Raw genomic sequence first — 15,610 nt, 5'->3', positions numbered from 1 at the left:
AATAGAATTAAGAGTCCAGAAATAAATCCACATATTATGGTCAACTGATTTTCTTTTTTTTTTTAATCCTCACCTGAGGATATTTTTCCATTGATTTTCAAATAGAGTGGAAGGGGGAGATGGAAAGGGAGAGAGACACAGAGAAACATCAATGTGAGAGGGACACATAGATTGGTTGCCTCCCACACGACCCCTACCAGGGCCAGGGATTGAACTGCAACCGAGGTACATGCCCTTGACCAGAATCGAACCTGTGACTCTTTGGTCTGAGAGTCTGAGGGTCGACGTTCTAACCACTGAGCAAAACCGGCCAGGGCTGGTCAACTGATTTTCAACAAGATACCAAGACTATTCAATGGGAAAAGAAGTTTTTTCAATAAAGGGTGCTGGAACAATTGGCATCCACATGCAGAAGAATGAAGTTGGACTCCCCTTCCTTATACCATACACAAACAGTTAAGAATGGATCACAGACATGTAAGAGATAAAACTATAAAAGTGTTGGAAGAAAACATAGGAGCAAATCTTCATGACTTTGGGTTAGGCAAAATCTTCTTAAATACAACACCAAAAGCACCAGAAACAAAAGAATGGACTTTTATCCAGAATATAAAAATTCTTACAACTCAACTACATAAAGACAAATAGCCCAGCCAGTGTGGCTCAGTGGTTGAGTGTTGACCCATGCACCAGGAGGTTGCCGGCTCGATTCCTGGTCAGGGCACATGCCCAGGTTGTGGGCCAAATCCCCAGTGGGGGCATGCAGGAGGTGGCCAGTAGATGTTCTCTCTCACTGATGTTTTTATCTCTCTCTCACTCTCCTTTCCTCTCTCTCTACAATCAATAAAGAAAAGAAATAAAAAACATACAAAAAAGGACAAATAATCCAACTGAAAAATAGACAAAGGATTTGAACAGGCATTTCTCCAAATAAGATACACAAAATGGCTAATAAGCCCATGAAAAGATGCTCAACCATCACTAGTCATTAGGAAAATGCAAATAAAAAACCCTAATGAGATACCACTTCACAATGGCAAAAATAAACAAACAAAAAACTCATTATAAGTACTGGCAGGGATGTGGAGAAATTGGAACCTTCATTATGGCATTGTAGAAATATAAAAAGGCCTCTTTGGAAAACAGTTTAACGGTTTCTCAAAATATTAAACATGGAGTTACTATATAACTCTGCAACTCCCCTTCTAGGTAAATACCCAAAAGAAATGAAAACATATGTCTACATAAAAATGTACACAACAAATGTTCACAGAAGCATTATTCATAATAGCCAAAAAGTAGAAAGAAAAAAATCAAATGTCCAAAGAGTGGACATTTTAGACAAGTTCAGGAATTTGCAAACAGTATAGTGTGACTACATATGGGGAAGAAAACTGGAGATATTAGCAGAGGCCAAATCATAAATGGTCTTATAATTTATGTTAAGGAGTTTGGGTTTCACCACATAGGTTATAGGGAGCTTGCAGGGACTCTGATCAGAAAATGACATGATCAGATTTGCACTGCAGATCTGTGACAGCATAAAGAATGAATGGGATGAGTAAGAGTAAAGGTAGGAAGATTAGTTAGGTTGCAGTAATCCCAACAAAAACTGAGAGACATAGAATCCATAAAGAGGCATTTGATCCACACTACCCAGTGGAGGCTGAGTGTGATTTGGTGTATAACTTCTCCCCCCCACCCCACACCCCGACCCCCTACCACCACCCCACCACCCTCTGCCCTGGGATAAAAAAGATGCAAGCACCAGCCTGGCTCCCAAGAACTCAGATGGCTCTTGGGCCCATCCCGTCGGGAAGGTGGGAGGGGAGGTAAAGCTGTCCACATCTTACAAAAACAATGAACTTTTCATTATAGTGATGGATATTCAGGGCTCTCAATGCTCCAGGATAGGAATGACCCTGGCCCCTATGTGAAGACTTACCTCTTTTCTGACCCTCAGAAAACCACTAAAAATAAAAACCAAAGTGGTGGTCCAAAAAACCTGCAACCCCACCTACAATGAAATGCTGGTACATGATGAGATCCCCAAGGGAGACCTGCAGCAGCAGGAACTACAGCTGAGTGCGCTGAGTGAGCAAGGATTCCGGGAGAACCTTCTCGGTGAGGTGCACATCTGTCTGCAAGAGCTGGACCTGGCCCAGGAGAAGACCGCTGGTTCAAACTAGGAACTCGAAGTCATGAGACCTCAAGAGCCCAGCAGAGCCCTGGCCCAGGGCCCCAGGCTGGTGGTGGAGCTGGTGAGGGGGATTCTCCTACTGTCCAGGTAGATGGAGCCTCTGTGATAGGAGGCAGGGAGGGTTAAGAGGCTCTCTGCCATCCCCTCCTCTGCAGACTGAATTTGAGATAGTTGTAATGAACAGCCACTTGGAGGATGAGATTGCAACAAAGTTTTAAGTTTACCTTCTGTTAAGGGAGTAATGTCTGGTTTGGGGTGTGTGGAGTGGGCTGTATGAAGCGGCATTTTGGGGGAGAGTGGGTGGATATGTGCCCTGACCAGGAATTGAACCCACCACCTTTTGGTGTAGGCAATGCTCCAACCAACTGAGCCACACTGGCTAGGGCTATTTTTATTTATTTTTAAATGATATAATAGTGTTGTTTTATCTGGACAGAAGCCTTGTGAAAAGGGACTCCCATATGTCTCAGAGGGCAAAAAGAGGAAGACTATTTGGATTTTCTGTATGATGAAGGTTCTTACTGGACTTTCCCCTAGGTTTGTGTTTATTTGGTTTTTGTTTTTCTCTCTATAGGAATTATTTGGAGAGGGGCCAAGGGGGTCTTTGGTTAAACTCCTCCCACCCCACCCCTGTCTAAGGGCAGGTCCAGGAAGAGCACTGTGTGTGCTGGACTGAGGCCTGTGCTGCCTGGCCTTTCTGATTTTGCCTTGAAAGGAGAGCGATGTGATACCTCTGTGTGTAAGGAAAGGCTTGCAAAGGACCTATATTCAGAGATCAATGCTCTTTGGGGAGATTTTCCTCTCCTCTTCACCTACTTTGCTAGGACGCGCCCTAAATAAGTCTTCTACCCCTCCATTCTCCTACCCTTCTAGAGGCCATCTGATCCTTGTGAATAAATGGGGCTGCTCCTCCATAGGTCTCTCCCTTCATTTTTCTCTGGGATAAAATGCTGCTTCGGCCCTTGATTTCATTTTACCCAAGGGCACCGGGGTCCTGGGAAGGGGCTTCTAGGCTACAAATACCAACGTGGCTGACTACTGGGTAGTCCTGGGAAGCCTTTCCCATAACACACCACTCCTTTTGTGCTACTTCTCTCCCAAATGCCATTTGTCACATTTTCTATAAGAATTTCCCTAATTCTATGGGGCCATAAACCTATTTAATCTGAAGCCAAAGGGATGCCCTGTCTGAAGGAAAGGGGTAAGGGGTCCCATCAAAACTCACTTTTCCTGTTCTGGCCAGGTGAGTCAGTTGGTTGGAGCATTGTCCTGTGCACCTTGTGGGTTTGATACCTGGTCAGGGCATGAGTGAGGGAGCAACCGATCAATGTTTCTCTCTCTCTCTCTTCTTATCCTCGGTTGAGGATTAAAAAAAAACCTTGTTTTTTTCCAGTGGTTTTCTTTGCTCTCAAGGAGGCTGAATTCGAGTGGTGATTGATCTCCCGGAGCTGGGAGACACTGGGTCTCTTATCTCTTAATACTCCTCATTTCCTACCACTTGGATTTAAAATTCACTCTTGCGCTTTACTCCCAAGCATTATCTTCCTCAAAAAAAAAAAAGATATTAATGTTTTAAACTAGAATAGGCTGAATGTGCCTCATGATTGGGGAACAGTTAATGGGGGACACTTGGTGAACTATTTGCCCCTCCTCATATTCCTTCCAAGCTCCAAAGATCAGGAATCCCCCTTTGCTAACTCATTCCATAACTGGAGAAAGAAACTTCATTCATTGAAGCCATAGGGCAGCAAGGAAGTTTAAACTTTTCTTTCAAATTAAAAAACCAAAGCTAAAGCTGGCTGATGTGAGTGGGGGCTAGGGAAGTGGGGAATAGGAGTGAACTTCTCTAAATGAATGGACCATAGATGCTTTACTGGCTTTTTGCCTGTAGTTCATTTTTTTCTTTTAATACTCATCTGAGGATATATTTTTATTGATTTTTTTTTAATCCTCACCCGAGGACATTTCTCCATTTTTTGTTCAGATAGAGTGGGAAGGAGAAAGAGGAAGAGAGAAACATCGATGTGAAAGAGATACCTCAAGTGGCTGCCACTCGCACAACCCAACCAGGGCCAGGGACAACCCGCAACCGAGGCACGTACCCTTAGTGGGAACTGAACCCGGGTCTCTCTGGACCACAGGCTGACACTCCACCCACTGAGCCAAACTGGCCAGGGCTATTTTTATTGATTTTTTAGAGAGAAAAATGAAGGGAGAGAGAGAAACATCAGTTGTTGTCTCCTGCACACTCTCCAACTGAGGATCGATCCGGGGATGGTACCTACAACCTAGGTATGTACCCTGACTGGAAATTGAATCTACAACCTTTTGATGTACCAGATGATGCTCCAACCAAATGAGCCACCCAACCAGGGCTACCTGTAGTTCATTTTATTTTGACCCTCTATGCCCCTGATTTAAAGAGGTCTATTCTATGTATTGCCCTGGCCGATGTGGCTCAATTGGTTGGGCTTCATCCAGTGCACCAAGAGGTTGCTGGTTCGATTCCTGGTCAGGGCACTTGCCCAGGTTGCAGGTTTGATCCCTGGTAGGGGTCGTTCAGGAGGCAGCTGATTGATCTTCGACCTCTCACATCAATGTTTCTTTCTCTTTCCCTCTCCCTTCCTCTTGCTCTTAAAAAAAAAAAGGATCGTGTGTTGTGTCCACTTCCCAGATGTCTTTGTATCTCTTACTTTCTCTGGAATTGTGTTTTCTAATAAATGACATTTGAGAAAAACAAAACTATCATTTTCAAAAAAGAAAAAGAAGAAGAGAAAAAAACCATAAAGAAGAAGGTAAAATTTGATTGTATAAGAACTTAAAATATATTTATCATGGTTGCTACTATGTGATATCAAAAGTTCAGTGGCAAACTAGGGGAAAATATTTGCAACTCCTATTATAGAATTTGGCTGGTTTTCTCAATCTATCAAGAGCTCCTGGAACACATTAAGAAAAACACACAATAAAGAAAAATGTTACAGAGAAATCAAATAAGACAGCCATGAAAAAGTGTTTAAATGAAAATAAAGTTGAACATTTTCTATACCATATTTATTCAGACATAATTGTTTCTACAAAATGATGTGAAACATTTAAAAAAGTAAACACCCATAAATGTGTGTTATCAATTTCTTCAGGTAATTCTTTGTAAAGGCTCATGTGATTTTCTTAAGAATAACCTCCCTTGTGATGAGCTCTTATCAGACAGAATTTTTGCTCTAAATCTTATCTATTTTTACATTGCTATACTACCTAGCATATAGTGGAGGGTTATAAATAGATGAGTTATGAGGAAAGTTGCACTGGGACACAGAATACAATCCAGTATTAGAACTCCACAATGTTATGTATTAGACTAAATCTCAGACTGCCTGATTACCTAGTCATCACCTATTATACTCTCTTTAAAAAAAATTTTTTTTCTTTATTGATTTTAGAGAGAGAGGAAGGGAGAGGGAGAGGGAGAGAGAAACATCCATGAGAGAGAACATCGACTGGCCACCTCCTGCATGCCCTCCACTGGGGATCGGGCCCACAACCTGGGCATGTGCCCTAACTGGGAATCGAACTGCTGACCTCTTGATGCATGGGTTGACGCTCAACCACTGAGCCACATCAGCCGGGCTATATTCTTTCTTATAAACAGAAATGCTAAGGACTAGGAAGAAAAAGAAAAAGACATCTAGAAGGAAAGGAGCAGATCAAAGAAAACACTATTGTAATTTCTAATTCCTGTTAATAACAAAGGTGGAACATCTCACTTAAGTCACAGTGATTATCTTTGACTTACAGCAATGTAAATATAAACCTATCAAGTTTTTTCCTCAATAAGAATATTACCAAATGGTATTTTTTTTTTTAATAAGAGGACATTTATTTGGAAAATCACAGAGGTAGGAGAAGTAATTTGTAAAAGAAATGGAATTAGGAAATAAGTTATAGAGGTAAAGGAAGGGCCCTTGGAGCTTCGAAGTGAGGAAGGTAAAGGTGACACACCTGGGAGGATGGGGAAAGAGAAGGGAAAGGCTCATGGAAGGGAGAACCACCAAATGGTCTTTTAGCCCTAATACACTCAAAGGAATATAGACATAAAGGAAACACAAAATGCTGTCTGGTTACTTTCATACCCACAAAGATGAAAATGTCTTTGGGAACTAGGATAGGTGCCTTTGCCCACACTTAATTCCCACCTCAAAACATCTGGAAATCAAACTCACATAACAGGTTGTTGTGCAGTCTCTTCCACATATGGAGTAAAACTGGGAAGCACAGAGGGTACATCTGTCACAGAAGCTGTACTGCCATGAGGCTGGCGGTGAAGAAAATGAAAACTATCAGTTTTACATTCTGACACAACATATGCAGACCATGCCTATGTTTTAAAAAAAGATGCTAAAAATACTCCTCTAATCTAAATCTGAAGGGGTTTTTTTTTTAGGTTGGCAAATACACTGGATCTAAGAGTCCTTACCCTGTATTCCAAAGGCCTGCCCGCGTTCCAAGGGCCCGCTTGCAGCTCGTTTTCTTTGGCCCTGGACACAGGGGGTGCTATCCATGGCTGGACTGTAGGCTTAGACAGCTCTGCTACAGAAGCCTCATCAGCATTTTCATCAAAAACTGTAATTCTAGAATTACTTTGCATTGGTTGAGGAAGTGGATTTTGGAGTCCTCTGTTCTGGTTTGAAGCTAGGAGACAAATATTAAAACCATGTAAAATCTTTAATTATCCAACTCAGATGCCAGATAAGGTTATTTCTATTACCACGGAATCAGAGATTTTAAAAACTAATTAGTAACTTTTTAACCAATTCTGTTTGTTACTTATACTCTCCCTCCTTTCCCTCATCTACAATATTTTATTCATAGATATAAAAAAAAAACCCATCAAATTCTACATCTGCCTTCAATCATTATTCTAATACTGTCTAGCTTTATTGGAGGCTAACCTAACCTAAATCTTCATTTTTCAGTTTAAACTTTTCTGTCAATGAAAATCAGGTGAGATGTACAGACTCTAAAGAAGACAAATTAAAATTAGCCCATTTATTAGGGGTGTCCTCTGTTGTGGGGTTGCTTATCACAATCAAGCTTCATCATGATCTGAATGAAATGTTCTTTAGGACCTTATATTCTAATTCTAAGATCTCCAAGAAACATTCTAAATATTCATAGGTTGATACCAAGAAAGGGATAAGAGATTTTAAAAAAATATTCTTGTTTGTATGTCCAACTGCTATAAATTTAGTCAGTAAAAGTTTATTGCTCTCTGTACCTTTTGCTCAATGTTGCTGTGAAGCTAAAGTTTTCCTTAAAAATACTGAATTAAAAAAAGCTTGTTGTTGTTCATCTTTAGACTTACAAAGAGAGCCCAATTTCTGGCCTCAGAAGACTGAAGACGCGTTAATACATTCTCTGAGGCTCTGGTACATGCAAGCCTTACTTTGACAATACATACCTTTTTTCAACTAACAACTCTTTTTATTTTTTATTGTTTATCTTCACCAAAGGATATTTTCTTCATTGATATTTTTAGAGAGAATGGAAGGAAGGAAGGGAGGGTGAGAGAGAAAGAAACAGGAATGTGAGAGAGACACATTGATTGGTTGCCTCCCCCACATGTCCCGACAGGGCAGGAGATCCAATTTGCAACCCAGGTACTGACTGAATCAAACCCGAGACCCTTTAGTGCACAGGCTGGTGCTCCAACCACTGAGCAACACCAGCCAGGGCTCAACTAACAACTCTTAAACTCAAAAACTCTTCTTCCTTTATTAGGTTTTTCTTAATTAAGACACAAAATTGATGACACGTTTTGGTTTTTGTACACACTGTCATCTCAGCTCTCCTTAGACTTCCTTCTTTTTGCTACCGAACACTCAGAAAACTAGAAAAATGTCTAAATATGTATTTATACATTATCTCTTTGCATAATTTGCCTACCACCTGAGACTAAGAATTTCCCATGATAACATTTAACAAACTTACCTTTAAGAGCATCTCCTATACGACGGATTGGAGCTCTTGCTGTCTTTTTCCCTTTGCTTTTTAGTTCAGCCAGTGTACTTCGTTGTGGTACAGAGGATCCAGAATCTTCCTCCTCTTCTTCTTTCTCAAGTGCCAACAAAGTTTGCCGAGTCACTCGAGCTTGGAATTGTCTAAAGTAAAAACGAGCAATTAACTTTTGGTGAGATGAACACTACTTACTTGATTCAAATTTTCTAATTTGTTAAAAATAAACACAGGAGAAGGGTAGGATGAGGGAAGAAATATATAGAAATAGCCCAAAGAAAGTGTTTATTCTCTCAGGAATAATGAAAGTCACTTTGGGATCAGAGATGGTTTTGGCTAGAATAATTTAGCTCACGTTTTAAATGTCCAAGTTCAAGCAATTAAAAATACTCTGAAGATCAACATTAGGTTGGTTTGAAGATAAGATCAGTGTGACTAAGATTATAGAATTTATTAAGATCAGAGTTTCCTGTCAAGTTTTATTATAAAACTTTTTAAACTCATTAAATAACTGAAGAGTAAATAAGCACCTAAATACCCTTCATGTAGATTCACCAATTGTTAACTTCTTGCCACATTATTTTATCACTGTTTTTATGTGTCTTTTTCTCTCTCTATATATATACTGCCCTCAACTCATCATTTTTCTGGAATCATGTGAAATAAAGTTGCATCCAACATAACATTTTACTTTAGTAAAGCTGGCAAAAGTTTGAAGACTAAACTTCTTGTGCTGCTGCCAAAGTTTTAAGTATTAACAAAAGGGTAACAAAAACAAACAAAAAAACCCCAATAAACTGCAAACTGCAAGTGCTGGCCAACATTGAGCAATCCTGTGATAGCGCTCACCGCCCCCCCACCTCCGCCCCAATTAGAACTAAAATCTCTAGACATAATACAAAAAAGAAACTGAGGCCTCTGAAAAGTAAACAAAAGCAAGTGGACTGTGAAGAGGAGTCAGACTTGAAGAAACAGGCCACATAGGGTTGTTTCCTGTTTTCTTTTCCCTTCTCTTTTCTATTGTGGTTTTGAATTGTTGCAAGGGTGGAAAGCTAAAACTCCTAGAGAAACCTCATCTTTCTGACCAGAGGACTGGGAAAGGGGGACTCTGAGGACTAATGGGTATGGGAGAAATACAGGAGAGGATAAGCTGAAGAAGGTCTCCTAATTCTGTACATGAATTGGCACAAACCCTAGACTCACTCCACAGCTATGCACAGGGCAGAACCATGGCAGCACAGAAAAGGCTGTGAGAGCTGAACTACAATATAAAATCACTGCCCAAGTTCCAGAATAATCCCTGAACAACTCACAGGGGATAGACCCAAAGATTTTGAAAACTAAACTGACAGTGAAATCACTACCCACATAAAAATAGAAAGAACTTGTGACATCTGAATGTTGGTTACCTACTAAGACAAAATAATCAACATTCTCCACAGAATATCAACCAACAAGATCCAGGGTGTAATAACATAGTATCATTATAAATGTCCAGGATATAATCCAAAATTACTTGATACACTAAGAACCAGGAGAATGTGACCAATTCTCAAAGGAAAAGATAACCAAGAGATACCAACACCAAGTGTGGAAGTTTTCAGAGATTTTATTTTACTTATTTTAAATCAGTTTTCAGAGACTTTTTTTTTAAATCCTCACCCTAGAACACTTTTCCATATTTTGTTCAGATAGAGGGAGAGGGAGAGAGAGAAACATTGACGTGAAAGGGACACATCAAGTGGCTGCCACCCGCACGACCCAACCAGGGCCAGGGACAAACTGCAACCGAGGTACGTGCCCTTAGCGGGAACCAAACCCGGGTCTCTCTGGACTGTAGGCTGACACTCTAACCGCTTAGCCACACCAGCCAGAGCAGTTTTCAGAGATTTTTAAAGCAGCTATTATAACTATGCTCCATGAGATAAAGGTAGAAACATCTGAAACGAATAAAAAGAAAAAAGTTCTTAGCATACACACAGAAAATAAAAAAACATAGTATCTAAAAAAAAAAAAGTTTATTGAATAACTCAATATAAAAATGAAGAGGGCTGACGAAAAAGGAAACAAACCTAAAAACAAATCAATAACAACTGGCCACTCTGAAGAATAGAAAGAAAAAGGTTTAAATTTTTTTAAAATAGGAATTCAGCTTCAGGGAACTGTGGAACAATATCAGAAGATCTAACATATGTGTAACTGAGGTCCCAGAAAAAGAAAGAAATACAAGTGCAGAAAAATATTTTTAAAAACGTGACTGAAAACTTTTTACATTTTGTGAAAGGTAAACATTAAAAAAAAATTTTAAGCCCATTAAACCCCAAATGGATACCTAGACACATCACAATCAAACTGCTGAAAACCAATGTTAAAGAAAAAAATCTTAAATGAACCCAGAGAAAAACCAACACATTATAGTCAAAGGAATTAGAAGAGCTAAAACAAAGAACAAAGTTAGAGACTTCATATTACCTGATTTCCAGACTTATTATAAAGCTACAGTAATCTAGATAGTGTGAAATACACTCATGAATACACAGATCAATAGAACATAAATAAACCTACACAAATATGATCAAACTGAAACTGACTTTTGACAAAGGTACAAAGGCAATTTAATAGAGAAAGGCTTTTCAACAAGTGGCATAGGAATACATATAGGTTCACCTGCAAAAAAAAAAAAAAAAAAAAGAACCATGACTCATACTTTCTACAGAAATTAACCCAAAATGGATCACAGATCTAAATTCAAAAAGTAAAACTATAAACTTCAAGATGAAAACAATGGAGAAAAATCTCTGTGACCTTTGGCTAGGCAAAATTCTGACATAACAAAAGCACAATCCATAACAAATAATTGATATTAGACTACTTCAACATTAAACTTTTATTCTATAAAAGACATTGTTAAGAGAATGAATAGACCAGACTTAAGATGGGAGAAAAAGTTTACAAATCACTTATCTGACAAAAAACTTGTATTCAGAATATATAAAGAACTCTTTCAGCTCAAATGCATTATGCTAAATGAGAGAAGCCAGACACAAAAGGCTACATATTGTATCATTCCATTTATATGACATTATGGAAAAGGAAAAACTATAGGGCTTGAGAATAGATCAGCTGTTGCCAGGGATTGGGAGTGAGAGTATGTGTTGACCGCAAAGGGATAGCATGATAGAATCGTATGGAATGATGGAACGAGTTTATATCATGATCATAGCAATGGTTACATGTCTCTTTTCATTTGTGAAAACTTGTAAAACTGTACACCATAGAATGAATTTTATTGTATGTTAAATATGCCTTTTAAAAAACTGAATAGTAACTAAGTAAACACCAATCCATGGAGAGCACTTTAATAGATGCAAAAACAAACATCTATAGCCACTAGTTTTAAGGTGTTAAAACAAGCTCTAAAGAAGCATCTTACCGGTGCTGGGACTGTAGTCTTTCCAATGGTTCAGCCTTCTGTTGAATCCCTTCCTGAAATATCATATCTGCTTTCTTAAAGTTTTCTCTAGCTTCGTATTCTTCAGCCCATGAAATATAGAACTGAGCAAGTGAAACGGCAATCCCTTGGTTGTGTAAATAACTGTACATATCCAAAGGCTCATTGCATAAATGCCCCTGTAATAAATTAAAAGTATTAACAGTTAACAATTTCTATTGACTTATTGTCTATTATGTGCCAAACAATCACTGGAGATACTATCTGCAGTTTCTACATTGAAAAATAAAACTATTATAATACAATGTTGTAAGGATGATACTGAAAGGACCTAAAAAGTAGACAAAAGAGATTAATGTGTGAGAAAAAGGGATAAGGAGGAAAGACTTCAAGAAAGTATGATATTTGAATGTGGACTTGAGGAGGAACAGATTTACATCAGGTAGAGAATGGGTAAGGAAGGGTACTCTAGACATAGAAAATTGTTTGTAGGGGCATAGGCAAGACAGGGGTTTGGAATAAAAAGTATGACAGATCTTGAATATCAAGCTAATCAATTTTTAATTTACCTGATAGTCAATGTATGTGTGTTGGATGGGAGAGCTATAAGTAAAACAAATGACATGGTCAAATCTGTACTTTAGAAGGGACTTTATAATTTTAGATAATTCTAGCATCAAGAAGGGGGATATAGGTGAAAATCATTAAAAATCCCACACCATTAACAGTTTGATGTACTTTCTTTAGTCTCATACAGAATAAGATGATTTTTATCATATTATAAAGTTTTTCTTCCCATTGATTCTTACAGAGATTGGAAGGGAGGGAGGGAGGAACATCAATGTTAGAAAGACATATCAATTGGTTGCCTTCTGCACATGCCCCGACTGGGCTGGGGATGGAACCTGCAACCCAGGTATGTGCCCTTGACTGGGAATCAAGCCCAGGACCTTTCAGTGCATGGGCTGACACTCTAACCACTGAGTCACACTGGCCAGGGGTTATAAATTTTTAATAATAAAAATTGTTTTTATTCCACTTGGCTCATCACTCATATTTTCCATGCTGCTGCTTGCTCTTCACTATTATTTTTTTAATGGATGAATGCTCCATGTGTAGATCTTACATCAATTAATTATTCCCAAATTTTATGAATAAACAACTTTTAATTTTGCCCAATTATTAATAATTCTATAATAAATATCTTCATGCATACAATCATTCATTATTTTACATTACCCTCTTAAGAAAAATTCCTAGCAGGACTACGTTAAAAAGTTAAAAATAACTTTTAAAGAGAGTTAAACAAATTTAAAATGATAGTAGCAATTCTCAAATACTAATTATTAAAACTTCCTAATTTTACATAAAAATGGCATTTCAGCATTCCATTAGTTTTTTTACTACCAGGAAGGCTAACATTTTCTCCTGTTTATTTATTAGATGTATTTTCTCTCATACCTACCTTTTGCTCATTGTCTAGCCTAAGATAAGGCCTTCTTGCGTGTATGCCCACACAACTCAATCCTTTCCCTCTTTCTCTTTTGTTACTTTTATAAGTAATTGCTTAACATCTGTCTTTCGCAATCAAGTAAGTTCCACAAATGCAGAAAATTTTGCTATCTACTATATCCCAGTCCCTAGCAGGGGTCTGGTAGAAAAAGGTTGAATAAATGAAATGCTCCATTTATAGCTCTCACAAAAACAGTACTTTATCATTTAATTTTGCAGTAATTCAGTGAATGGTTTTTTTCTGCTTATTCAAATTAGTGTTTTCCCATATGTGATAGTGTTTCAAGAAAAATAATTCTGAATGTGTTATCAGTATAAGATCCAGTCCTAACACTGTTTTCACTTTGTTAACAACTTTCTGAATAGCTCTGTGCAGCATGGAATAGCCAATAAAGGCTGGCTGTCCATTCCAGAGTGCTTAGTGAGATCACTTAAGAAAACATGGATTGCCCTGGCTGGTTTTGCTCAGCGGTTAGAGCGTTGGCCTGTGGTCCAGAGAGACCCGGGTTCGGTTCCCACTAAGGGCAAGTACCTCAGTTGCAGCTTGTCCCCGGCCCTGGTTGGGTCATGCAGGTGGCAGCCACTCGATGTGTCCCTTTCACGTCGATGTTTCTCTCTCTCTCTCTCCCTCCCACTCTATCCAAACAAAATATGGAAACGTGTCTTCGCGAGGATTAAAAAAAGAAAACATAGATTTCACGGATATGGGGGACAACACAGTTAAAGTAATAGATCCAAAAGTTAAACAAATCTTTGCTTTTTCTTTTTATTGAATTTATTGGGGTGACACTGGTTAACAAAATTATACAGGTTTCAGGTGCACAATTCCACAATACATCATCTGTTCACTGTATTGTGTGTTCACCACCCCCAGTGAACAAATCTTTTTGGTAACCCCTAAAAAGCCAAACTAAAACAATTTTATACTTTTAAAAAATACTGGATATTTTCTAAAAATAAACTTTCCTTTAATTAGACTGTAATTATCCCTTATAAAAATAACTCTGACTAGAGATATCTTTCTGTAAATCAAAATAAAATAATGAGAAAACCATCTGTTATTCCTCCTGACTATCCCATAAAGAAAAGAAAAAAATAGCAACATAGTTTAATATGTACCTTATTATCTGTGTACAAAGTTAAGATTATTGCTGATCATTCTAGAGTTGATCATTGAATTTGAGGGTTGTCTAGATCAGTGCTTTTCATGTTACTTGTGGTGAAGGGGCCAGTTTTGGTGTATATATGTATGTGTTTTAAAATTTCCATTGTGGAACTGATATATTTTTTAATACAGTAAAAACAGAAGTTACTAGATAAATGATAATGTGCTTGGATATTATGACAATGTTAAATTGCTAACAAAATTTCTAAATGGTTACTCTAAATATTTACACCTAATTTGAACAGTCTTCAGACCATTCTTTCAGCAACACTGGTCTAGACTATGATTTTTTTTTTTTTTAATATGGAATGCTTCACAAATTTTTATTTATTTTTTATCCTCATCCGAGGACATATTTTCTTTTTTTGTTGTTCAGTTAGAGAGAGAGAGAGAAACATCGACGTGAAAGGGACACATCGAGTGGCTGCCACCCGCACGACCCAACCAGGGCCGGGGACAAACTGCAACTGAGGTACATGCCCTTAGCGGGAACTGAACCTGGATCTCTCTCTCTGGGCCAAAGGCCAACACTCTAACCGCTGAGCCAAACCGGCCAGGGATGGGATGCTTCACAAATCTGCGTGTCATCCTTGAGTAAGAGTCATGCTAATCTCTGTATTGTTCCAATTTTAGTATATGTGCTGCCAAAGCGAGCACTAGACTGATTTTTTACTTTGTAATAATGGCATTGCTCTTTAGCAAATGTTCCTTTAGCTCTTGCCCTAATGCCAGACAAAGCAGTTCTCCTCCATATGCCCCTGGTGCCTTTTTTTTTTTTTTTTTTTTAATCCTCACCCGAGGACATTTTTTCTATTTTTTGTTCAGATAGTGTGGGAGGGAGAGAGAGAGAGAAACATCGACGTGAAAGGGACACGTCGAGTGGTTGCCACCCACACGACCCAACCAGGGCCAGGGACAAACTGCAACCGAGGTACGTGCCCTTAGTGGGAACTGAACCGGGGTCTCTCAGGACCGCAGGCCGACGCTCTAACCGCTGAGCCAAACGGGCCAGGGCCCCTGGTGCCTTTTGAGCTGCTGTCCCAGCACTGGAAAATTATTTCAAATAATTCTTACTTTTAATAGCTCCAACAATATATAATCATAGAATCCTGGGATTAAATCACTTTAGAAGTTTACCTAGTCTAATCTTTTAATAAATCACATATAAGAATATTATATAAGAAACTTCCGGTCGAGATAGTACTCACCTCCTCCCACAACCACATCAAAATTACAACTAAACTAAAGAACAACCATCATTCAGAACTAC

At 38.6% G+C, this 15,610-nt stretch overlaps 1 protein-coding gene and 1 non-coding gene across 7 annotated transcripts in view; both read right to left on the bottom strand.

Annotated features, from left to right (window-relative positions):
- The window catches only part of BUB1B (BUB1 mitotic checkpoint serine/threonine kinase B), a 67,982-nt gene that overhangs the window by 31,804 nt on the left and 20,568 nt on the right, over window positions 1-15,610 (bottom strand). For all 6 annotated transcript variants that reach the window (XM_036269627.1, XM_036269621.1, XM_036269656.1 and 3 more), the window contains exons 5-8: window positions 11,646-11,842; window positions 8,189-8,358; window positions 6,675-6,889; window positions 6,421-6,512 (exon numbers count right to left, since the gene is read on the bottom strand). In XM_036269627.1, coding sequence (XP_036125520.1) covers window positions 6,421-6,512; window positions 6,675-6,889; window positions 8,189-8,358; window positions 11,646-11,842 — 674 coding nt within the window. The remainder of the gene's footprint in view (window positions 1-6,420; window positions 6,513-6,674; window positions 6,890-8,188; window positions 8,359-11,645; window positions 11,843-15,610) is intronic.
- On the bottom strand, window positions 14,894-14,997 carry LOC118621728. Its single transcript, XR_004957766.1, has one exon. It is a non-coding gene; the product is annotated as a U6 spliceosomal RNA (small nuclear RNA).

Source organism: Molossus molossus, unplaced genomic scaffold (assembly GCF_014108415.1).
Source record: "Molossus molossus isolate mMolMol1 unplaced genomic scaffold, mMolMol1.p scaffold_m16_p_1, whole genome shotgun sequence".
In the NCBI taxonomy this organism is placed as follows: domain Eukaryota; kingdom Metazoa; phylum Chordata; class Mammalia; order Chiroptera; family Molossidae; genus Molossus; species Molossus molossus.
Note: the sequence above shows the minus strand (reverse complement) of the source record. Positions and strands in the feature narration are given on the sequence as shown.